Source organism: Lonchura striata, chromosome 38, assembly GCF_046129695.1.
Source record: "Lonchura striata isolate bLonStr1 chromosome 38, bLonStr1.mat, whole genome shotgun sequence".
In the NCBI taxonomy this organism is placed as follows: Eukaryota; Metazoa; Chordata; class Aves; order Passeriformes; family Estrildidae; genus Lonchura; species Lonchura striata.
The window spans coordinates 2,494,136-2,518,814 of record NC_134640.1 but is presented as its reverse complement, the minus strand read 5'-3'; the positions used below and the strand labels follow the sequence as shown (position 1 = coordinate 2,518,814).

General features: G+C 42.3%; 1 protein-coding gene and 1 long non-coding RNA gene across 2 annotated transcripts in view; both read right to left on the bottom strand.

The window, feature by feature from the left end:
* Positions 1-343: 343 nt before the first annotated feature.
* LOC144248145 (uncharacterized) lies at positions 344-2,410 on the bottom strand. Its single transcript, XR_013341531.1, has 2 exons — positions 1,746-2,410; positions 344-1,591 (listed from the first exon to the last, which is right to left on the bottom strand). It is a non-coding gene; the product is annotated as an uncharacterized LOC144248145 (long non-coding RNA).
* Positions 2,411-3,359: 949 nt separating this feature from the next.
* PRKCG (protein kinase C gamma) overlaps positions 3,360-24,679 on the bottom strand; it is a 36,234-nt gene continuing 14,914 nt past the window's right edge. The window contains exons 8-19 of the mRNA XM_077789871.1: positions 24,461-24,595; positions 22,023-22,110; positions 21,372-21,401; positions 19,911-20,033; positions 16,944-17,117; positions 13,897-13,988; positions 12,449-12,511; positions 10,395-10,533; positions 9,397-9,477; positions 7,885-7,992; positions 5,198-5,338; positions 3,360-3,613 (exon numbers count right to left, since the gene is read on the bottom strand). Coding sequence (XP_077645997.1) covers positions 3,452-3,613; positions 5,198-5,338; positions 7,885-7,992; positions 9,397-9,477; positions 10,395-10,533; positions 12,449-12,511; positions 13,897-13,988; positions 16,944-17,117; positions 19,911-20,033; positions 21,372-21,401; positions 22,023-22,110; positions 24,461-24,595 — 1,336 coding nt within the window. The 3' untranslated portion in view covers positions 3,360-3,451. The remainder of the gene's footprint in view (positions 3,614-5,197; positions 5,339-7,884; positions 7,993-9,396; positions 9,478-10,394; positions 10,534-12,448; positions 12,512-13,896; positions 13,989-16,943; positions 17,118-19,910; positions 20,034-21,371; positions 21,402-22,022; positions 22,111-24,460; positions 24,596-24,679) is intronic.

The following is a 24,679-nucleotide window of genomic DNA, read 5'->3' as shown; positions in this document are numbered from 1 at the left end:
GCAGCACGGACCAGTACGGACCAGTAAAAACCAGTATGGAATGGAATAAACCGGTAAAAACCAGTACAAACCAGTATGGACCAGTATAAACCAGTATAGACTGGAATAAACCAGTAGAAACCAGGAAAATCCAGTCCAAACCAGTATAAACCAGTCCAGAATAGTCCCTCCCAGTACAAACCAGTCCAAACCAGTTCCCTCCCAGTATAAACCAGTATAAACCAGTTCTCTCCCAGTATAAACCAGTCTAAACCAGTCCCCCAGTCTCTCCCAGTATAAACCAGTCCAAACCAGTATAACCAGTATAAACCAGTTCAAACAAAGGGACCCAAGAGGCTCCAGCTGGGCTCAACTCTTTATTGGGGGAGGGGAAATTGGGGGAAATTTGGGGAAATTTTGGATTTCTGGGGAAATTTGGGAAAATTTTGGGATTTTTGGGGGAATTTTGGGATTTTTGGGGGAATTTTAGGGAAAATTTGGAGAAATTTTGGGATTTTGGGGGGGAGATTTTGGGAAAATTTGGGGTTTTGGGAAATTTTTTTGGGAAATTTTGGGATTTTTTTAGGAAGTTTTGAGGAAATTTTGGGATTTTGGTGGGGAATTTTGGGGAACGTTTGGGGGAATTTTGAGATTTTTGGGGAAATTTGGGAAAAATTTTGGATTTTGGGGAATTATGGGGAAAATTTGGAAAATCTTGGGATTTTGAAAAATTTTGGGGGAAATTTGGGATTTTTTTAAATTTTTTGAGGAATTTTGGGAAAATTTTGGGAAAATTATTGGATTTTGGGAATTTGGGGGGAAATTTTTAGAAAATTTGGGAAAATCTGGAGGAATTTAGGGAAAATTTTGGCATTTTTGGGGAAATTTGGGAAAATTTTTGGGGATTTTGGGGAATTTTGGGTCCTCCCCGCTCATCCCAGGAGGAGTCACAGCCGGGAGGGAAAAAATTCCCAAAATTTTGGGGAAAATCCCAAAATTTGGGTGGAAAATCCCAAAATTTCCGGGGAAAGGGGCAAAAATTGGGGGAAAAATCCCAAAATTTGGGGAAAAATTTCAAATTTTCAAGAATTTTTTGTCAAATTTGGGTCGGGACCCCCCAAATTTTTTGGGAATTTTTTAGGGGACCCCAAATTTTAGAGGGAATTTTTTTAGGATGCCCAAAAATTGGGGAAAAACCCCCAAAATTGGGGGAAACACCCCCAAAATTGGGGGAAATTCAATATAATTTGGATTTTTGGGGATTTTTTGGGAATTTTTGGGGGAATTTTTTTGGAATTTTTTGGGAATTCAGGATCGGGCGATCCCCAATTTTTTTGGGGGTGGTTCCCAAATTTTAGGGAATTCCTGAACTTGGTACGGTCCAAAATAGGGGGAAAACCTCAAAATAATCGAATTTTTTGGGGAATTTTTCGGGATTTTTTTGGGGAATTTTTTGGGGAATTTTTGGGGAATTTTTGGGGGAATTTTTTGGGAATTTTTTGGGAATTCGGGGTCAGGGGGTCCCAAATTTTTTTTGGGAATTCCTGAACTTGGTCCAGTCCAAAATAGGGGGAATCCTAAACATGGTACGGTCCAAAATAGGGGGGAAAACCTCAAAATAATCAAAATTTTTGGGATTTTTTTGGGGTTTTTTTGGGGATTCGGGGTCTGAGGATCCCAAATTTTTTGGGGGGGATTCTTGAACTTGGTACAGCCCAAAACAGGGGGGTCCTAAACTTGGAACGGTCCAAAATAGGGGGGAAAACCTCAAAATAAAGCAAAAAAATCGAATTTTTTTGGGATTTTTTTGGGAATTTTTCGGGAATTCGGGGTCGGGGGCTCCCAAATTTTTTTGGAGGGGATCCTTGAACTTGGTCCAGTCCAAAATAGGGGGAATCCTAAACATGGTACGGTCCAAAATAGGGGGGAAAACCTCAAACTAATCAGAAAAAAGTCAAATTTTTTGGGATTTTTTTGGGGTTTTTTCGGGAATTCGGGGTCGGGGGGTCCCAAATTTTTTTCGGGAATTCCTGAACTTGGTCCAGTCCAAAATAGGGGGAATCCTAAACATGGTACGGTCCAAAATAGGGGGGAAAACCTCAAAATAATCAAAATTTTTGGGATTTTTTTGGGGTTTTTTTGGGAATTCGGGGTCAGGGGGTCCCAAATTTTTTGGGGGGATCCCTGAACTTGGTCCAGTCCAAAATAGGGGAATCCTAAACATGGTACGGTCCAAAATAGGGGGGAAAACCTCAAAATAAAGCAAAAAAATCGAATTTTTTTGGGATTTTTTTGGGGTTTTTTCGGGAATTCGGGGTCTGAGGATCCCAAATTTTTTTGGGGGAATTCTTGAACTTGGTCCAGTCCAAAATAGGGGGAATCCTAAACATGGTACGGTCCAAAATAGGGGAGAAAACCTCAAAATAATCAAATTTTTTGGGATTTTTTTGGGTTTTTTCGGGAATTCAGGGTCTGAGGATCCCAAATTTTTTTTGGGAATTCCTGAACTTGGTCCAGTCCAAAATAGGGGGAATCCTAAACATGGTACGGTCCAAAATAGGGGAGAAAACCTCAAAATAATCAAATTTTTTGGGATTTTTTTTGGGTTTTTCTGGGGATTCGGGGTCTGAGGATCCCAAATTTTTTGGGGGGGATTCTTGAACTTGGTCCAGCCCAAAACAGGGGGATCCTAAACATGGTACGGTCCAAAATAGGGGGGAAACCTCAAAATAATCAGAAAAAATTGAATTTTTTGGGATTTTTTTGCGGTTTTTTTGGGAATTTGGGGTCGGGGGCTACCGAAATTTTTTGGGGGATCCCTGAACTTGGTCCAGTCCAAAATAGGGGGAATCCTAAACATGGTACGGTCCAAAATAGGGGGGGAAAACCTCAAAATAATCAGAAAAAAGTCAAATTTTGGGGGGATTTTTTGGGAATTTTTTGGGAATTCGGGGTCGGGGGCTCCCGAATTTTTTGGGGGGATCCCTGAACTTGGTCCAGTCCAAAATAGGGGGAATCCTAAACATGGTACGGTCCAAAATAGGGGGGAAAATCTCAAAATAATCAAAATTTTTGGGATTTTTTTTGGGTTTTTTTGGGAATTCGGGGTCGGGGGGTCCCAAATTTTTTGGGGGGAATTCTTGAACTTGGTCCAGTCCAAAATAGGGGGAATCCTAAACATGGTACGGTCCAAAATAGGGGGGAAAACCTCAAACTAATCAAATTTTTTGGGATTTTTTTGGGTTTTTTTTGGGAATTCGGGGTCGGGGGGTCCCAAATTTTTTGGGGGGATCCTTGAACTTGGTATTGTCCAAAATAGGGGAATCCTAAACTTGGTACGGTCCAAAATAGGGGGAAAACCTCAAACTAATAAGAAAAAATCGAATTTTTTGGGATTTTTTTTGGGTTTTTTCGGGAATTCGGGGTCGGGGGCTCCCGAATTTTTTTGGGGGGGTTCCCCCAAGGTCGGGGGTCAGGCGAGGGCGGCGGGGGGCGGCGGGAAGTCGGGGTTGGTGAAGCTGAAGCCCTGGAACTCGGCCTGGTCCAGCCCCGCCAGCACCAGCGCGTCCGGCGGCGTCAGCGCCGGCGGCGCCCGCGTGAAGAACTGGTCGAAATTCTCCCCGTTCCGGCCGCACTTTTTGGGGGGAAAAAGAAGAGATTTTGGGGAAATTTGGGAGGGGGAATGTGGGGGGAGGGGGGGGAAAAGGTGGGGGAAGAGAAGGGGGAGGGGGGGAGGAAGTTTGGGGGGGATCGGGGGGAGAGGGGGGGAAATAAAGGGGAAATTTGGGGAAAAAAGGGGGAAATTTGGGGAAAAAATGGGAAAATTTGGGGAAAAAATGGGATTTTTTGGGGGGAAATAAGGGGAAAGTTTGGGGAGGAAAAATGGGAATTTTTGGGGGAAAAAATGGGGATTTTTTGGGGCAAAAAAATGAATTTTTGGGGCTATTTTGGGGCTGATTTTGGGAATATTTTGGGTTATTTTTGGGGCTATCCTGGGGATATTTTTGGGCCGATTTTGGGGATATATCGGGTTCTTTCTGGGGATATTTTGGGAATATTTTGGGTTATTTTTGGGTTATTTTTGGGAATATCTTGGGTTATTTTTGGGGATATTTTGGGGATATTTTGGGTTGTTTTTGAGGCTATTTTGGGTTGTTTTTGGGAATATTTTGGGTTGTTTTTGGGGCTATCCTGGGAATATTTTGGGTTATTTTTGGGGATATTTCGGGTTGTTTTTGGGGCTATCCTGGGGATATTTTGGGGTGATTTTAGGAATACTTTGGGTTGTTTTTGGGGCTATCCTGGGGCTATTTTGGGTTATTTTTGGGGCTATTCCGGGCATATTTTGGGGCCGATTTTGGGGATATTTCGGGTTCTTTCTGGTGATATTTTGGGAATATTTTGGGTTATTTTTGGGGCTATCCTGGGGATATTTTGGGGCTATTCTGGGCATATTTTGGGGCCGATTTTGGGGATATTTCGGGTTCTTTCTGGGGATATTTTGGGAATATTTTGGGTTATTTTTGGGGCTATTTTGGGTTGTTTTTGGGGCTATCCTGGGGATATTTTGGGGTGATTTTAGGAATATTTTGGGTTATTTTTGGGTTATTTTTGGAGCTATCCTGGGGATATTTTGGGTTATTTTTGGGGCTATTTTGGGTTATTTTTGGAGCTATATTGGGTTATTTTTGGAGCTATATTGGGTTATTTTTGGGGCTATTTTGGGTTGTTTTTGGGGCTATCCTGGGGATATTTTGGGTTATTTTTGGGAATATTTTGGGTTGTTTTTGGGGCTATTTTGGGTTATTTTTGGGACTATTTTGGGTTGTTTTTGGGGATATTTTGGGTTATTTTTGGGACTATTTTGGGTTGTTTTTGGGGATATTTTGGGTTGTTTTTGGGAATATTTTGGGTTATTTTTGGGGCCATCCTGGGGATATTTTGGGTTATTTTTGGGGCTATTTTGGGTTATTTTTGGGGCCATCCTGGGGATATTTTGGGTTGTTTTTGGGGCTGTCCTGGGGATATTTTGGGTTATTTTTGGGAATATTTTGGGTTATTTTTGGGGATATTTTGGGTTGTTTTTGGGAATATTTTGGGTTATTTTTGGGGCTATTTTGGGTTATTTTTGGGGCCATCCTGGGGATATTCTGGGGCTATTCCGGGCGTATTTTGGGGCCGATTTTGGGTGGATTTGGGGCGTTTTTGGGTCACTCACCGGGCGGGGGGTGAAGGGCGGCGGCACCTCCAGGCGCTCCAGGCGCTCCCAGTCCGTTCGGCGGAAGAAGGGGTGACCCCGAACCTCCTGCTCCCCCCCCGGGCCGGCCCCCAGCCGCTTCCCGGGGTGCTTGGTCAGGAACTGCCGAGGGAAAAATCCCAAAATTCCCGAAATTCCCGGGAGAACAAAAAAAACCGCGCGGAAATCCGAGGGAAAACGGGGAAACGGCGGGGAAAAGAAGGGGTTAAAAAAAGGGGCGAAATTAAGGCTAAAAGAAATGGGTCTGGGGGATGGAAAATCCAGGAAATCGTCAAGAAAAATTCCCGAAAAATTCCCAAATTTCCTCAAATTCTCGGAAGAACAAAAAAAAACCCCAAGGGAAACGGAGGAAATTTGGGAAAACGGCGAAAAAAAAGGGATTTAAAAAAAAAGGTGAAATTAAGGCTAAAAATGGGTCTGGGGGATGGAAATTCCCAAACATTCAGCTCAGAATTCCCAAATTTTGGAAAATTCCCGGAAAAACAAAAAAAACCCCAAGGGAAACGGAGGAAATTTGGGAAAACGGCAAAAAAAAAAGGGATTTAAAAAAAGGGAGAAATTAAGGCTAAAAATGGGTCTGGGGGATGGAAAATCCCCCAAAAAATTCAGGTCAGAATTCCCAAATTTTGGAAAATTCCCGGAAAAACAAAAAAAAACCCCAAGGAAAACGGAGGAAATTTGGGAAAACGGCAAAAAAAAAGGGATTTAAAAAAAGGTGAAATTAAGGCTAAAAATGGGTCTGGGGGATGGAAATTCCCAAACATTCAGCTCAGAATTCCCAAATTTTGGAAAATTCCCAAAATTCCCGGAAAAACAAAAAAAAACCCCAAGGGAAACGGAGGAAATTTGGGAAAACGGCGGAAAAAAAGGGATTTAAAAAAAACGGCGAAATTAAGGCTAAAAATGGGTCTGGGGGATGGAAAATCCCCCAAAAAATTCAGGTCAGAATTCCCAGAATTCCCAAATTTTGGAAAATTCCCGGAATTCCAGGAAAAACAAAAAAAAAGTGAGGAAATTGGAGGAAATTTGGGAAAATGGCAAAAAAAAAAGGGGGGAAATTAAGGCTACAAATGGGTCTGGGAGATGGAAATTCCAAAAAAAACAACCAAAAAAATTCCCAAAAAATTCCCAAATTTCTTCAAATTCCCGAAATTCCTGGAAAAACAAAAAAAAACCCCGAGGAAATTGGAGGAAATTTGGGAAAACGGCGAAAAAAAAGGGATTTAAAAAAAAGGCGAAATTAAGGATAAAAATGGGTCTGGGGGATGGAAATTCCTAAAAATCATCTGAAAAAATTCTGGAAAAATTCCCAAATTTCTGAAAATTCCCGAAATTCCCAAAAAATCAAAAAAAACCCAGAGGAAATCAAAGAAAATTTGGGAAAATGGTGAAAAAAAGGGTTTAAAAAAGGCAAAAATTAAGGCTAAAAATTGAAATTTTGGGGGTTTTTTTTGGGGGGGGGATTTTTTGGAATTTTTGGGAATTTTTTGGGTTTTATTAGGAATTTTTTTTTTCCAATAGTTTTGGGAATTTGGTTTTGAATTTTTCCAGAATTTTTTGTGACATTTTTTGGAATATTTTTTCGATTTTTTCCGGAGTTTTTGGGGCGTTTTTGGTCGTTTTTTTGGGCCATTTTTTTCGGGTTTTTTTTGCGGATTTTTCCGGGGTTTTTTTGCGGAATTTTGCGGATTTGGGGAATTTTTGGGAATTTTTGGGAATTTTTTGGGGTTTTTTTAGGAATTTTGTTCCAATAACTTTGGGAATTTTATTTTAAATTTTTCTGGAACGTTTCGCGACATTTTTTTGGAATTTTTTTTTCGAATTTTCCCGGAATTTTTGGGCGTTTTTTGGGCCATTTTTGTCGTTTTTTTTCGGGTTTTTTTGCTGATTTTTCCGGGGTTTTTTGCGGAATTCTGTGGATTTTGGGAATTTTGGGGGAATTTTGGGAATTTTGGGAATTTTGGGCTCTCACCCCCTTGCAGATGGCCACGGCCTCCCGGGACAGGGATTTTGGGTACGACACTGGGATTTTTTAGGATTTTGGGAATTTTTGGGAATTTTTTGGAATTTTTTGGGTTTTTTTTTAGGAATTTTGTTCCAATAACTTTGGGAATTTTATTTTAAATTTTTCTGGAACATTTCGCAACATTTTTTTTGAATTTTTTTCCGAATTTTCCCGGAATTTTTGGGCGTTTTTGGGGCCATTTTTGTCGTTTTTTTTTTGTTTTTTTGCGGATTTTTTCGGGGTTTTTTGCGGAATTTTGCGGATTTTGGGAATTTTGGGGGAATTTTGGGAATTTGGGGCTCTCACCCCCTTGCAGATGGCCACGGCCTCCCGGGACAGGGATTTTGGGTACGACACTGGGATTTTTTAGGATTTTGGGAATTTTTGGGAATTTTTGGGAATTTTTTGGGGTTTTTTTTAGGAATTTGTTCCAATAATTTTGGGAATTTTATTTTAAATTTTTCTGGAACGTTTCGCGACGTTTTTTGGAATTTTTTTTCGAATTTTCCCGGAATTTTTGGGCGTTTTTGGGGCCATTTTTGTCGGTTTTTTTTTGGTTTTTTGCGGATTTTTCCGGGGTTTTTTGCGGAATTCTGTGGATTTTGGGAATTTTGGGGGAATTTTGGGAATTTGGGGCTCTCACCCCCTTGCAGATGGCCACGGCCTCCCGGGACAGGGATTTTGGGTAGGTCACCGTCTGCTCCAGGATGGACTGGAAGAGCTCGTCCTCGTCCTCGCCGTCAAACGGGGGCTGAGGGCCCAAAACCAGCCAAAATCACCCCAAAATATCCCTGAAATATTCCCAAAATATTCCCAAAATATCCCCAAAATATTCCCGAAATAACCTCAAAATATCCCCGAAATATTCCTGAAATATCCCCAAAATATCCCCAAAATATTCCTGAAATATCCCCAAAATATTCCCAAAATATCCCCAAAATATTCCTGAAATATCCCTAAAATATCCCTGAAATATCCCCAAAATATCCTCAAAATATTCCTGAATTTTTTCCCAAAATATCCCCTAAATGTTCCCAAAATATCCCTACAATATCCCCAAAATATTCCTGAATTATTCCTAAAATATCCCCAAATTATCCCCTAAATGTCTCCAAAATATTCCTAAAATATCCCCAAAATATCCCCAAAATATCACCCAAAATATCCCCAAAAAATCCCCTAAATGTTCCCAAAATATTCCTAAAATAGCACCAAAATATTCCTGAATTATCCCCAAAAATATCCCCAAATTATCCCCGAAAATATCCCAGAAATATCCTCAAAATATCCCTAAAATATTGCCAAAATATTCCTGAATTAGCCCCAAAATATTCCCAAAATATTCCTGAATTATCCCCAAAATATCCATAGAATATTCCTAAATTATCACCAACATTACCCCAAAAATAACCCCAAAATATCCCTAAAATATTCCTAAATTATTCCGAAAATATCCCCAAAATATTCCTGAATTATCCCTAAAATATCCCAAAATATTCCTAAATTTTCCCCAAATTATCCCCAAAACATTCCCAAAATATCCCCCCAAAATTTAAAATAAAAATTCCCCAATCTCCCCCCAAAATTCTCCAAAAAACCCCCAAAATCCCCATTTCCCCCCCAAAATCCCCCAAATTCCCAAATTTCCCCAAAAAATTCCCAAACCCCCCCAAAATTCCAAAAAAATTCATAAAAAATCCCATTTTTTCCCCAAAAATCCCCATTTCCCCCCAGATTTCCCCCAAGTTCCCACCTAAATCCCCGAAAATTCCCTGAAAATTCCCCAAAATTCCAAAATTTCCCAAAAATTTCCCAAAATCCCCCAAAATTCCCCAAATTCCCAAAAAATCCCCCCAAAAAAATCCCAACATTTCTCCAAAACCCCCTAAAAATCCCCTTTTCTTCCCAAAATTCCCAATTTTTCTCCACAAATCCCCCAAAAATTCCCAAATTTCCCCAAAATTCCCCAAAAATCCCCAAATCTCCCCCAAAATTCTGAAAAAATATCTAAAAAAACCCAATTTTTTCCCCCAAAAATCCCATTTTTCCCCCCAAATTTCCCCCAAATTCCTGCCTAAATCCCCCCAAATTCCCAGAAAATTCCCGAAAATTCCCGAAAATTCCCAAAATTCCCCAAAATTCCCCAAATTCCGACCTGTCCGGCGAGCATCTCGTAGAGCAGGACGCCGTAGGACCACCAATCCACCGACTTCCCATAGGGCTGGTAGGCGATGATCTGCCAAAATCCGCGCCCCAAATTCCCAAAAATTCCCAAAATTCCCAAATTCCCAAAATTCCCCCGAAATTCCCAAAAAAAACCCCGCGAAAATCGCCCGAAAATCGCCCGAAAAAAGCCTCAAAAAACACCAAAAATTCGAATTTTTTTCTCGTTTTTTGGCTTTTTTTTCCCGGATTTTTTTCCGGGATTTTTGGGAATTGTGGGGATTTTGGGGATTTCCCAAAAACCCCAAAAAATCCAAAAAAATTCCCCCAAAAAATCCCCCCAAAAATCCCCGAAAATCCCAAAATTTCCTGATTTTTCCCCAATTTTTGCCACTTTTTTTTTCTGTGATTTTTTTTTCCCAGATTTTTGGGAATTTTTGGGAATTCCCAAAAAACTCCCAAAAATTTGGAAAAATCCCTAAAAAAAAATTCCCCCCCCCCCCAAAAAAAAAATTCCCAAAAAATCTCCAAAAAGTTGCCAAAAATCCCTAAATAATTCCAAAAATTTCCCTTTTTTCCCCCAAATTTTGGCAGTTTTTTTCTGGGATTTCCCCCAGACTTTCAGGAATTTTGGGAATTCCCGAAAAACAAAAAAAAAAAAATCCCAAAAAATCCCCAAAAATCCCCAAAACTCCCAAAAAAATCCCCAAAACTCCCCAAAAATCCCCAAAAAATCCCCAAAAATTCAATTTTTTCCTGTTCTTTCACCATTTCCCCCCTTTTTTTTCCCAAAATTCCGAGAATTCCAAAATTTTTCAGAATTCCTAAAAATCCCCCAAAAAACCCCAAAAAACCCCCAAAAAACCCCCGAAAAATCAGATTTTTTCCCGTTTTTCCGCCGTTTTTCGCCCGATTTTCACCCGGTTTTTTTTGGGTTTTTTCCCAAAATTCGGGGAATTTGGGAATTTTGGGAATTTTGGGAATTCCGACCTCGGGGGCGATGTAGTCGGGGGTCCCGCAGAAGGTTCTGGTGCTGCAGCCGGGGCCGATGTTCTCCTTGCACATCCCAAAATCCGTGATCTTCACGTGGCCCTGCGCGTCCAGCATCACGTTGTCCAGCTTCAGATCCCTGAAATCCCAAAATTTGGGAAATTTGGGGAAATTTGGGAATTTGGGGAATTTTTGGGGGGAATTTTGGGAATTTTTTCCGATTTTTTTGGGGATTTTTGGGCATTTTTTGGCGATTTTTTGCATTTTAATTTGATTTTTTTGCTGATTTTTTATTCTTTTTTTGATGTTAGAAGGGAATTTTTGGGAATTTTTGGAATTTTTTTGGGAATTTTTGGGAATTTTGGGAATTTTTTTGGGAATTTTTGAGGCTTTTTTGGGAATTTTTTCTGAATTTTTGGGGATTTTTGGAATTATTTTTGGATTTTTGTTGATTTTGGGTGGGATTTTTTGGCCATCACGTTGTCCAGCTTCAGATCCCTGAAAATCCCAAAATTTGGGAATTTGGGAAAATTTGGGAATTTTTGGGGGGAATTTTGGGAATTTTTTCCGATTTTTTCGGGGATTTTTGGGCATTTTTTGGCGATTTTTTGCATTTTAATTTGATTTTTTTGCTGAATTTTTATTCTTTTTTTGATGTTAAAAGAATTTTTGAAATTTTTGGGAATTTTTGGGATTTTTGGGAATTTTTTTGGGAATTTTTGAGGCTTTTTTGGGAATTTTTTCTGGATTTTTGGGGATTTTTGGAATTATTTTCGGATTTTTGCTGATTTTGGGTGGGATTTTTTGGCCGTCACGTTGTCCAGCTTCAGATCCCTGAAAATCCCAAAATTTGGGAATTTGGGAAAATTTGGGAATTTTTGGGGGGAATTTTGGGAATTTTTTCAGATTTTTTCGGGGATTTTTGGGCATTTTTTGGCGATTTTTTGCATTTTAATTTGATTTTTTTGCTGAATTTTTATTCTTTTTTTGATGTTAAAAGAGAATTTTTGAAATTTTTGGGAATTTTTGGGATTTTTTTGGGATTTCTTGGGAATTTTTGGAATTTTTTTGGGAATTTTTGAGGCTTTTTTGGGAATTTTTTCTGAATTTTTGGGGATTTTTGGAATTTTTTTTGGATTTTTGTTGATTTTGGGTGGGATTTTTTGGCCGTCACGTTGTCCAGCTTCAGATCCCTGAAAATCCCAAAATTTGGAAAATCTGGGAATTTGGGGAATTTTTGGGGGGAATTTTGGGAATTTTTTCCGATTTTTTCGGGGATTTTTGGGCATTTTTTGGCAATTTTTTGCATTTTAATTTGATTTTTTTGCTGGTTTTTTATTCTTTTTTTGATGTTAAAAGAATTTTTGAAATTTTTTGGAATTTTTGGGATTTTTTTGGGATTTTTTGGGAATTTTTGGAAGTTTTTTGGGGATTTTTTCTGAATTTTTTTGGATTTTTGGAATTTTTTTTGGATTTTTTGTTGATTTTGGGTGGGATTTTTTGGCCGTCACGTTGTCCAGCTTCAGATCCCTGAAAATCCCGAAATTTGGGAATTTGGGGAAATTTGGGAATTTTTTCTGAATTTTTTTGGGGGAATTTTGGGAATTTTTTCCGATTTTTTTTGGGATTTTAATTTGATTTTTTTGGGGATTTTTTTACACTTTTGTTTGATGTCAGGAGAGAATTTTGGGAATTTTGGGGATTTGGGGAATTTTGGGAATTTTTTGGAATTTTTTTTTTATTTTTGGGGAATTTTTGCAATTTTTTGGGTAATGTTTTTGGATTTTTTTTTAAAGGGAATTTTCTGGGGTTTTTTTGGGATTTTTTGGGGATTTTTTTGGGCAATTTTTGGCAATTTTTGGAGAATTTTCTGGGTTTTTTTGATTTTTGGGAATTTTCTGAGGGTTTTTGGGGTTATTCGGGGATTTTTGGGAATTTTTTGGGAATTTTTTGGGAATTTTTTGGGTTTTTTTGGGAATTTTTTGGGTTTTTTTGGGAATTTTGGGGATTTTTGGGAAATTTTGGGAATTTTTGGGGAATTTTGGGAACCTCACCTGTAGATGATCCCTTGGTTGTGTAGGAAGAAGAGGCCGATGGCGATTTCGGCTGCGTAAAACCTGGAAAATTTGGGAAAATTCGGGAAATTTTGGGAAAATTAGAAAAAATATTAAGAAAAAAAACAAATGGGGAAATTTGGGGAAAAAATTGGGAAAATTTGGGGGAGAAATTGAGGAAATTTAAAAAAAAAAAAGGAAAATTTTAGGAAAAATTTTAGGAAAATTTGGGAAAAATCGGGAAAATTTGGGGGAAAATTGAGAAAATTTGAAAAAAACGGGGATATTAAAAAAAACGGAAAAATTGGGAAAATTTGGTGAAAATCTGGGAAAAATTGGGGAAATTGGGAAAATAAAATAAAATAAAATAACAAATGGGGAAAATTGGGAAAGAATTGGTGAAAATTTGGGAAAAACTGGGGAAAATTCACCGGAAATTTGGGAAAATGTTGATGGAAATTTGGGGAAAATGATGAAAAATTGGGAAAATTTTGTATAAATCGGGAAAAATCAAGGGAAAATTGGGAAAATTGGGAAAATTTGGGGGAATTGGGAAAAAATTTGGGAAAATTGAGGAAAAATCTGGAAAAATTGGAAAATTTGGGAATAATTTGGGGAAAATATTGGGAAAATTCCCAGAATTTTGGGGAATATTTTGGGGGGAATTTTGAGGCTGTTTCCTGGATTTTAATTGGATTTTCTTGGATTTTTTCCTGTTTTTCTGGGAATTTTTCCGGGAATTTCCCATTCCCACCTCCTCCCTAGAATTCCCAGAATTTCTGGGAATATTTTGGGCGGAATTCCGGGAATTTTGGGGTCTTTAAGTGAATTTCGGGCTGAACTTTGAGGCTTTTAAATGGATTTTTGTGGGAATTTTTCCACATTTCCCCCGATTTTCCCGGGATTTTTTTGGGAATTTCCCCCTCCCGCCTCCTCCCAAGGAATTCCGGGAATCTTTTGGGTGGAATTTTGGGAATTTTGGAGGATTTGGGGCTGAGTTTTAATGGATTTTAATGGGTTTTTCTTGGATTTTCTTGGATTTTCCCAGGATTTTTTGGGAATTTCCCATTCCCGCCTCCTCCTAAGAATTCCCAGAATCTTTTGGGTGGAATTTCTGGGAATTTTGGAGGATTTGGGGCTGAGTTTTAATGGATTTTAATGGGATTTTCTTGGATTTTCCCGGGATTTTTTTGGGAATTTCCCATTCCCGCCTCCTCCCACGGAATTCCCGGAATCTTTTGGGTGGAATTTTGGGAATTTTGGAGGATTTGGGGCTGAGTTTTAATGGATTTTAATGGATTTTAATGGGTTTTTCTTGGATTTTCTTGGATTTTCCCCGATTTTTCCGGGATTTTTTTGGGAATTTCCGCCTCCCGCCTCCTCCCGCGGAATTCCCGGAATTCCCGGGGATCTTGTGGCCGGAATTCCGGGAATTTTGGCCGACTCACGCCGCGTGGGGCTCCTTGAACTTGCCGACCTGCTGGATGTGGTACATGAGGTCGCCGCCGGTGACGTACTCCATGACGAAGTAGAGCCGGTCCTGCCGCCCAGTTTGGACCAGTTTGAACCAGTTTGGACCAGTTTGAACCGGTTTGGACCAGTTTGAACCGGTTTGGACCAGTTTGAACCGGTTTGGACCAGTTACGACCAGTTTGGACCAGTTCCGACCAGTTTGGACCGGTTCAGACCGGTTTGCTCCCAGTATAACGCAAATCTCCTCTTCCATTGGCTCCCATTGGCTCCCAGTTCATCCCAGTCCCTCCCAGTAACTCCCAGGTTATTCCCAGTTAATCCCAGTTTATTCCCAGTCCATCCCAGTTTATTCCCAGTTTATTCCCAGTCCATCCCAGTTAATTCCAGTCCATCCCAGTTTATTCCCAGTTAATCCCAGTCCATCCCAGTTGCTCCCAGTCCACCCCAGTCCCCTCGAATCCTCTCCCAGTTGCTCCCAGTCCCTCCCAGTCCATCCCAGTCCATCCCAGTCCACCCCAAATCTCCCTTTCCATTGGCTCCCATTGGCTCCCAGTTGCTCCCAGTTTATTCCCAGTCCCTCCCAGTTACTCCCAGTCCATCCCAGTCCCCTCGAATCCTGTCCCAGTCCCTCCCAGTCCATCCCAGTCCCTCCCAGTCCATCCCAGTCCACCCCAAATCTCCCCTTCCATTGGCTCCCATTGGCCGCCATTGGTTCCCATTGATTTCCACTGACTCCCAGTCCCTCCCAGTTAATTCCCAGTCCATCCCAGTCCCCTTGAATCCTCTCCCAGTTGCTCCCAGTCCCTCCCAGTTGCTCCCAGTCCCTCCCAGTCCACTCAAATCTCCCCTTCCATTGGCTCCAATTGGCCGCCATTGGTTCCCATTGGCTCCCATTGGTTCCCATTGACTCCCAGTCACTCCCAGTTTATTCCCAGTTGCTCCCAGTAATTCCCAGTTGCTCCCAGTATCTCACGGGGGTCTGGAAGGTGGAGTGCAGGTGCGTGAGGAAGTGGGGCCGGGGTCCCAGGGCCAGCACCCTCCTCTCCACCAGTGCTCCCAGTCCATCCCAGTAACCCCCAGTCCCTCCCAGTTGCTCCCAGTTAATTCCCAGTCCCTCCCAGTTACTCCCAGTCCATCCCAGTCCCCTCGAATCCTCTCCCAGTCCATCCCAGTCCCCTCGAATCCTCTCCCAGTCCCTCCCAGTTGTTCTCACTCTACCCCAAATCTCCCCTTCCATTGGTTCCCATTGACTCCCAGTCCCTCCCAGTTACTCCCAGTTTATTCCCAGTCCCTCCCAGTTACTCCCAGTCCATCCCAGTCCCCTTGAATCCTGTCCCAGTCCCTCCCAGTCCCTCCCAGTCCGTCCCAGTCCATCCCAAATCTCCGCTTCCATTGGCTCCCATTGGCCACCATTGGCTCCCATTGATTCCCATTGACTCCCAGTCCCTCCCAGTTACTCCCAGTCCATCCCAGTCCCCTCGAATCCTCTCCCAGTTACTCCCAGTCCATCCCAGTCCCCTCGAATCCTCTCCCAGTTGCTCCCAGTCCATCCCAGTCCACTCAAATCTCCCCTTCCATTGGCTCCCATTGGCCACCATTGACTCCCATTGGTTCCCATTGACTCCCAGTCCCTCCCAGTTAATTCCCAGTCCCTCCCAGTTACTCCCAGTCCATCCCAGTCCCCTTGAATCCTCTCCCAGTTGCTCCCAGTCCCTCCCAGTTGCTCCCAGTCCATCCCAGTCCACTCAAATCTCCCCTTCCATTGGCTCCCATTGGCCGCCATTGGTTCCCATTGGCTCCCATTGGTTCCCATTGACTCCCAGTTGCTCCCAGTTAATTCCCAGTCCCTCCCAGTTACTCCCAGTCCATCCCAGTCCCCTCAAATACTCTCCCAGTTGCTCCCAGTCCCTCCCAGTTGCTCCCAGTCCATCCCAGTCCACTCAAATCTCCCCTTCCATTGGCTCCCATTGGCTGCCATTGGTTCCCATTGGCTCCCATTGGTTCCCATTGACTCCCAGTCCCTCCCAGTTACTCCCAGTCCATCCCAGTCCCCTTGAATCCTCTCCCAGTTGCTCCCAGTCCCTCCCAGTCCATCACAGTCCATCCCAGTCCCTCCCAGTCCACTCAAATCTCCCCTTCCATTGGCTCCCATTGGCCGCCATTGGTTCCCATTGGCTCCCATTGGTTCCCATTGACTCCCAGTCGCTCCCAGTTTATTCCCAGTTGCTCCCAGTAATTCCCAGTTGCTCCCAGTATCTCACGGGGGTCTGGAAGGTGGAGTGCAGGTGCGTGAGGAAGTGGGGCCGGGGTCCCAGGGCCAGCACCCTCCTCTCCACCAGTGCTCCCAGTCCATCCCAGTAACCCCCAGTCCCTCCCAGTTGCTCCCAGTTAATTCCCAGTCCCTCCCAGTTACTCCCAGTCCATCCCAGTCCCCTCGAATCCTGTCCCAGTCCATCCCAGTTGCTCCCAGTCCCTCCCAGTCCATCCCAGTCCACCCCAAATCTCCCCTTCCATTGGCTCCCATTGGCCACCATTGGCTCCCATTGGTTCCCATTGACTCTCAGTCCCTCCCAGTTACTCCCAGTCCATCCCAGTCCCCTCGAATCCTGTCCCAGTCCCTCCCAGTCCATCCCAGTTGCTCCCAGTCCATCCCAGTCCACTCAAATCTCCCCTTCCATTGGCTCCCATTGGCCACCATTGGCTCCCATTGGTTCCCATTGACTCCCAGTCCCTCCCAGTTGCTCTCAGTCCATCCCAGTCCCCTTGAATCTTCTCCCAGTTGCTCCCAGTCCCTCCCAGTTACTCCCAGTCCATCCCAGTCCCCTTGAATCCTCTCCCAGTTGCTCCCAGTCCCTCCCAGTTGCTCCCAGTCCATCCCAGTCCACTCAAATCTCCCCTTCCATTGGCTCCAATTGGCCGCCATTGGTTCCCATTGGCTCCCATTGGTTCCCATTGACTCCCAGTCGCTCCCAGTTTATTCCCAGTTGCTCCCAGTAATTCCCAGTTGCTCCCAGTATCTCACGGGGGTCTGGAAGGTGGAGTGCAGGTGCGTGAGGAAGTGGGGCCGGGGTCCCAGGGCCAGCACCCTCCTCTCCACCATGGTGGAGGCGGCGTCGTCGTCCTGCACCACCACGTCCTTCTTCAGGATCTTGATGGCGAAGAGCTCGGCCGAGCCCCGGCGCTCGGCCAGCATCACCTGCGGGAACATTCCGGGAAATTCCGGGAATTTTTCGGGAATTTTTCCCATTTTTTTCGGATTTTTTTGGTTTTTTTTTGATTTTTTAAACGTTTTAATTCCGATTTTTTTCCACTCTGTTCTCATGGGATTTTGGCGCCATTGGACGGTCTCGGGTGTTTCCCAAATGATTTCGGATTTTTGGGAATTTTTTGGGAATTTTTCCCGCCTTTTTTCCCATTTTTTGGCATTTTTTTGGGATTTTTTTGGGAATTTTTTCCCTATTTTTCCCCATTTTTTCGAGGTCCTTCTTCAGGATCTTGATGGCGAAGAGCTCGGCCGAGCCCCGGCGCTCGGCCAGCATCACCTGCGGGAACATTCCGGGAAATTCCGGGAATTTTTCGGGAATTTTTCCCATTTTTTTCGGATTTTTTTTCCATTTTTTTCGATTTTTTAAACGTTTTTTTTCCCATTTTTTTCCACTCTGTTCTCATGGGATTTTGGCACCATTGGATGGTCTCAGGTGTTTCCCAAATGATTTCAGATTTTTGGGAAATTTTTGGGAATTTTTTGGGAACTTTTTGGGAATTTTTCCCATTTTTTTCAGATTTTTTTTCGATTTTTTAAACGTTTTTTTTCCCATTTTTTTCCACTCTGTTCTCATGGGATTTTGGCGCCATTGGACGGTCTCAGGTGTTTCCCAAATGATTTCGGATTTTTGGGAATTTTTTGGGAATTTTTTGGGAATTTTTCCCATTTTTTTCAGATTTTTTTTCGATTTTTTAAACTTTTTTTTTCCGATTTTTTTCCACTCTGTTCTCATGGGATTTTGGCGCCATTGGACGGTCTCGGGTGTTTCCCAAATGATTTTGGATTTTTGGGAATTTTTTGGGAATTTTTTGGGAATTTCCCCCATTTTTTTCAGATTTTTTTTGGATTTTTTTCGATTTTTTAAACGTTTTTTTCCGATTTTTTTTCCACTCTGTTCTCATGGGATTTTGGCGCCATTGGATGGTCTCGGGTGTTTCCCAAATTATTTTGGATTTTTGGGAATTTTTTGGGAATTTTTCCCATTTTTTTCAGATTTTTTTTTGATTTTTTAAACGTTTTTTTTCCATTTTTTCCACTCTGTTCTCATGGGATTTTGGCGCCATTGGACGGTCTCGGGTGTTTCCCAAATTATTTTGGATTTTTGGGAATTTTTTGGGAATTTTTTGGGAATTTTTTGGGAATTTTTTGGGAATTTTTCCCATTTTTTTCAGATTTTTTTTTGATTTTTTAAACGTTTTTTTTCCATTTTTTCCACTCTGTTCTCATGGGATTTTGGCGCCATTGGACGGTCTCAGGTGTTTCCCAAATGATTTCGGATTTTTGGGAATTTTTTGGGAATTTTTTGGGAATTTCCCCCATTTTTTTCAGATTTTTTTTTTTTTTTTTTTCGATTTTTTAAACGTTTTTTTCCGATTTTTTTCCACTCTGTTCTCATGGGATTTTGGCGCCATTGGACGGTCACACGATTTTTTTTGGGAATTCCCAAATTGTTTTTGGGAATTTTGGGAATTCCGGATCTCACCCCCCTCCACATTGATTTTTGGGTTAATTTTCCCTCTTTTTGGGCCATTTTTTCACCATTTCCCCCCCATTTTCCAACCGTTTTTCACCATTTTTTCACCATTTTTCCCCAGATTTTGAGAATTCCCAAATTGTTTTGGGGAATTTTGGGAATTCTGTATCCCACCTCCCCAAATTTATTTTTGAATTAATTTTTCCTCTTTTTGGAGCCATTTTTTCACCGTTTTCCCCATTTTCCGGCCGTTTTCCGCCATTTTTTCGCCGTTTTTCCCCGGGTTTTTTTTGGCAATTCCCAAATTCTTTTGGGACTTTTGGGAATTCTGGATCTCACCACCCCCAAGCGATTTTTGAGTTAATTTTCCCTCTTTTTGGAGCCATTTTTTCACCGTTGCCCCCATTTTCCATCCGTTTTCCGCCATTTTTTCACCGTTTTCCGCCATTTTTTCACCGTTTCTCCCCGGGTTTTTTCTGGCAATTCCCAAATTCTTTTGGGAATTTTGGATCTCAACCCCCAAATTGATTTTTAATTTTCCCTCTTTTTGGAGCCATTTTTTCACCGTTTCCCCCATTTTCCATCCGTTTTTCGCCATTTTTTCCCCCTTTTCCGCCATTTTTTCACCGTTTTTCCCCGGATTTTGAGAATTCCCAAATTTTTTGGGACTTTTGGGAATTCTGGATCTCACCACCCCCAAGCGATTTTTGAGTTAATTTTCCCTCTTTTTGGAGCCATTTTTTCACCGTTTCCCCATTTTCCATCCGTTTTCCGCCATTTTTTCACCGTTTTCCGCCATTTTTTCACCGTTTCTCCCCGGGTTTTTTTTGGGAATTCCCAAATTCTTTTGGGAATCTTGGGAATTCTGTATCCCACCTCCCCAAATTGATTTTTGAGTTAATTTTCCCTCTTTTTGGAGCCATTTTTTCACCGTTCCCCCCATTTTCCAACCGTTTTTCGCCATTTTTTCACCGTTTTCCGCCATTTTTTCCCCGTTTTCCGCCATTTTTTCACCGTTTCTCCCCGGGTTTTTTTTGGCAATTCCCAAATTCTTTTGGGAATTTTAGATCTCAACCCCCAAATTGATTTTTGAATTAATTTTCCCTCTTTTTGGAGCCATTTTTTCACCGTTTCCCCATTTTCCAGCCGTTTTCCGCCATTTTTTCCCCGTTTTCCGCCATTTTTTCACCGTTTCTCCCCGGGTTTTTTTTGGCAATTCCCAAATTTTTTGGGAATTCTGGAGATCTGACCTTGCCGAAGCTGCCCTTGCCCAGCACCATGAGGAAGTTGAAGTCCCCGAGCGTCGAGCGGCCGCTGCCGGGGGAGGGCAGCGGGGAGGGGCTGGGGGAGGGGCCCGGCCCCCGGCGCACTTTCTGCCGGAGAAAATTCCCCAAAAATTCCATTTTTTAACATATTCCCCCATTTCCCAGCTTTTTCCCTGCATTTCCCCCCATTTTATCCCAAATTGTTCCCATTTTCCCCAATTTTTTCCCAATTTTTTCCCATTTTTCTCCCATTTTTTCCCATTTTTCTCCCATTTTTTTCCCAATTTTTCCCATTTTTCCCCAATTTTTCCCATTTTCCCCAAATTTCTCCTTTTCTCCTGCACTTTTCTCCCACTTTCCTCCAAAATTGCCCTTTTTCTTGCATTTTCCCCAATTTTTCCCATTTTCCCAATTTTTCCCATTTTTCCCATTTTTTCCCCATTTTTCTCCCATTTTTTCCCCAATTTTTCCCATTTTCCCCACATTCCTCCTTTTTTCCTGCACTTTCCCCCCATTTTCCCCCAAAATTTCCTTTTTTTTGCATTTTTCCCAATTTTCCCCCAATTTTTTCCCCCATTTCTTTTTTTTTTCCTATTTTCCTGCCATTTTTTCCCAATTTTTCCCATTTTCCCCCAACTTTTCCCATTTTCCCCACATTTCTCCTTTTTTCCTGCACTTTCCCCCCATTTTCCGCCAATTTCCCCAAAATTTCCCTTTTTTTTTTAATTCTTCCCAATTTTTCCCATTTTCCCAATTTTTTCCCATTTTTTCACAATTTTTCCCCATTTTTTCCCAATTTTCCCACAAATTTTTCCCATTTTCCCACAAATTTTTCCCATTTTCCCCAAATTTCCCTTTTCTCCTGCACTTTCCCCCCACTTTCCCCCAAAATTTCCCTTTTTTTTGCATTTTTCCCAATTTTTCCCAAATTTTTCCAATTTTTTCCCATTTTCCCCCCATTATTTCTTTTTTCCCCCATTTTTCCCATTTTTTTCCTATTTTCACCCAATTTTTCCCACTTTCCAACAAATTTTTCCCATTTTCCCCAAATTTCACCTTTTTTCCTGCACTTTTTCCCCAAAATTTCCCTTTTTTTTGCATTTTTCCCGATTTTTCACATTTTCTCAATTTTTTCCCCATTTTTCTTCCATTATTTCATTTTTTCCCAATTTTTCCCCAAATTTTCCCTTTTTTTTTTTGCATTTCCCCCCCGGCCCCCGCTGCACTTTCTACCGGAAAAAATTCCCAAAAAAATCCAATTTTCCCCAATTTTCCCATTTTCCTACATTTTTCCCCATTTCCCAGCTTTTTTCTTGCATTTTTTCCCCATTTTCCCCAAAATTTCCCCATTTTTCCCTCCCAATTTTATCCCAAAATTTTCCCAATTTTATCCCAAAATTTTCCCAATTTTTCCTGGATTTTTCCCCATTTTTCCCCCAATTTTACCTCGTACAGCTCCAGCGGATAATTGCAAGCCTGAAAAAAAACCAAAATTTGGGAGAAATTCAGAATTTTTGGGGAATTTGAGGAAAATATTTGGGGATTTTGGGAATTTTTTGGGACTTTTTGGAACTTTTTTGGGGGAATTTTTAGGAATATTTTGAGATTTTTTTAATTTTTGGGGAATTTTCAGGATTTTTTTGGGATTTAAAAATTTTTTTTTGAATTATTTGGGAATATTTTGGATTTTTAAAAATTTTGAAAATTTTTGGGGTTTTTTGTTTTTTTTTTTTTCAGATTTCTGGGTGGAATTTTTTCCTTTCCTGGTAAATTTTGGAAATTTCTCAGAACTTTTGGAGAATTTTTTAAAACTTTGGAGCATTTTTGGTATTTTTTTGAGAATTTCTATGCAGTTTTTTCATTTTTTTAATAAATTTTACCAATTTCTTGGATTTTGTGGGAATTCCTCAAAATTTTTTGTGGGAATATTTCCAATTATTTTTTAATTTTTTTTTAATTTTTGGCCATTTTTTGCGTTTTTTGGAGGGTTTTTTCGGGATTTTTTTTTTTTTCTGGGGGGGATTTTTTCCTTTTCGGGGAATTTGGGGAATTTGCCAAAATTTTGGGGAAAATTTTGGGAATTTTGGGGCTCCAAACCTCGAATTTGGGCCGGAGGCCGCAGTCGTCGGTGTCGGCCACGGGGACGTTGTAATATTCGCCCTCCTCCTGGTTCAGCAGCTTGAACCTGGAAAATTGGGGAATTTTGGGGGAAAATTTGGGAATTTTGGGGCATTTTGGAGAAGCTGACCCTCAAAGCTGCCCCAAAATGCCAAAATTCCCCCAAAAATCCGGGAAAAACAGCCCCAAATCCCCCAAAATTCCCATAAAATCCCCCCAAAAAATCCCCAAAATCCCACAAAATTCCCCCAAAAAATCCCCTCAAAAAATTCCCAAAAATCTCCTCAAAAAAATCCCAGAATTCACAAAAAATCCCCCAAAAAATCCCCTTAAAAAATACCAAAATTTCCCCAAAAATCCCCATTTATCCCTCAAAATTCCCATTTTATCCCCCAAAATTCCCATTGTACCCCCAAAAAAGCCCTAAAAGTTACCATTTTACCCCCAAATTCCCATTTTCCCCAAAAAATTCCCAATTTCCCCCCAAAATTCCCATTTCCCCCTAAAATTTCCATTTTCCCCCCAAAATCCCCATTTTCCCCCCCAAAATTCCCCATTTCCCCTCCCATTTTTTTCTCAAAATTCCCATTTCCCCCAAAATCCCCAATTTTCCCCCGAAAATTCCCATTTCCCCCCAAAAAAACCCCAAAAAATTCCCATTTTCTCCCAAAAAACCCCAAAAATTCCCATTTCCCCCCAAAAAATTCCCATTTCCCCCCGAAAAACCCCATTTTCCCCCCAAAATTCCCCATTTCCCCCCCAATTTCCCCCCAACCCCCTGTTTTTCCCAAAACCCCCGTTTTTCCCCTAAAATCCCCAATTTTCCCCCAAAAATTCCCATTTCCCCCCAAAAAAAACCCCAAAATTCCCATTTTCCCCCCCAAAATTCCCATTTTCCCCCCAAAAAATCCCCGTTTTTCCCCAAATCCCCATTTCCCTCAAACCCCCGTTTTTCCCCAAATCCCCGTTTTCCCCCAAACCCCCATTTTTCCCAAACCCCCATTTCCCCCAAATCCTCATTTTTCCCCCAAACCCCCATTTTTCCCAAAATCCCCGTTTTTCCCCAAAATCCCCATTTTTCCCCCAATCCCCATTTTCCCCCAATCCCCATTTTCCCAAACCCCCATTTTTCCCAAAATCCCCATTTTTCCCCCAATCCCCATTTTTCCCCCAATCCCCATTTTTCCCCCAATCCCATTTTTCCCAAAATCCCCATTTTCCCAAACCCCCGTTTTTCCCAAACCCCCATTTCCCCCAAACCCCCATTTTTCCCAAAAATCCCCGTTTTTCCCCCCAAATCCCGTTTTTCCCAAAACCCCCATTTTCCCCCAAATCCCCATTTTTCCCAATCCCCATTTCCCCAACCCCCATTTTCCCAAAATCCCCATTTTCCCCAATCCCCATTTTCCCAAACCCCATTTTCCCCCAAACCCCCATTTTCCCCCAAACCCCCATTTTCCCAAACCCCCATTTCCCCCCAAACCCCCATTTTCCCCCCAAACCCCCATTTCCCAAAATCCCCGTTTTTCCCCCAATCCCCATTTCCCCCCAACCCCCATTTTTCCCAAAATCCCCGTTTTTCCCCCCAAACCCCCATTTCCCCCAAACCCCCATTTTTCCCCCCAAACCCCCATTTTCCCCCAAATCCCCATTTTTCCCCAAATCCCCATTTCCCCCAAACCCCCATTTTCCCCCAATCCCCATTTTCTCCAAACCCCTGTTTTTCCCAAAATCCCCATTTTTCCCCCAAACCCCCATTTTCCCCCAAACCCCCATTTTCCCAAAATCCCCATTTTCCCCCAAACCCCCATTTTCCCCCAAACCCCATTTTCCCAAAATCCCCGTTTTTCGCCCCAAACCCCCATTTCCCCCAAACCCCCATTTTTCCCAAACCCCCATTTTTCCCAAAACCCCCATTTTCCCAAAACCCCCATTTTTCCCCAAATCCCCATTTTCCCCCAATCCCCATTTTCCCCCAATCCCCATTTTCTCCAAACCCCCATTTTCCCAAAATCCCCGTTTTTCCCCCCAAATCCCATTTTCCCAAAATCCCCGTTTTTCCCCCCAAACCCCCATTTTTCCCCAAACCCCCATTTCCCCCAATCCCCATTTCCCCCAAATCCCCATTTCCCCCCAACCCCCATTTTTCCCAAAATCCCCGTTTTTCCCCCCAAATCCCCGTTTTCCCCCAATCCCCATTTCCCCAAACCCCCATTTTTCCCAAAATCCCCGTTTTTCCCCCCAAATCCCCGTTTTCCCCCAATCCCCGTTTTTCCCCCCAAACCCCCATTTCCCCCCAACCCCCATTTTTCCCAAAATCCCCGTTGTTCGCCCCAAACCCCCATTTCCCCCAATCCCCATTCCCCCCAAATCCCATTTTTCCCAAAATCCCCGTTTTTCGCCCCAAACCCCCTCACCATCCGTCCACGCGTCCCTTGAGCAGCTCGGCCACTCCGAAGCTCATGGCGCCCATGAAATCGTTCCGGGACGTCCGGTCCCAGTCCCACACCTCCACCGAGAGGCGCCGCTCCGCGTCCCCGGGCCGCAGCGCGCTGCCATTCCCAAAAAAACCGGGAATTGCCCAAAAATCCGGGAAATTCCCAACATTTCCCCCCTTTATCCCTCGTTTCCCCCTT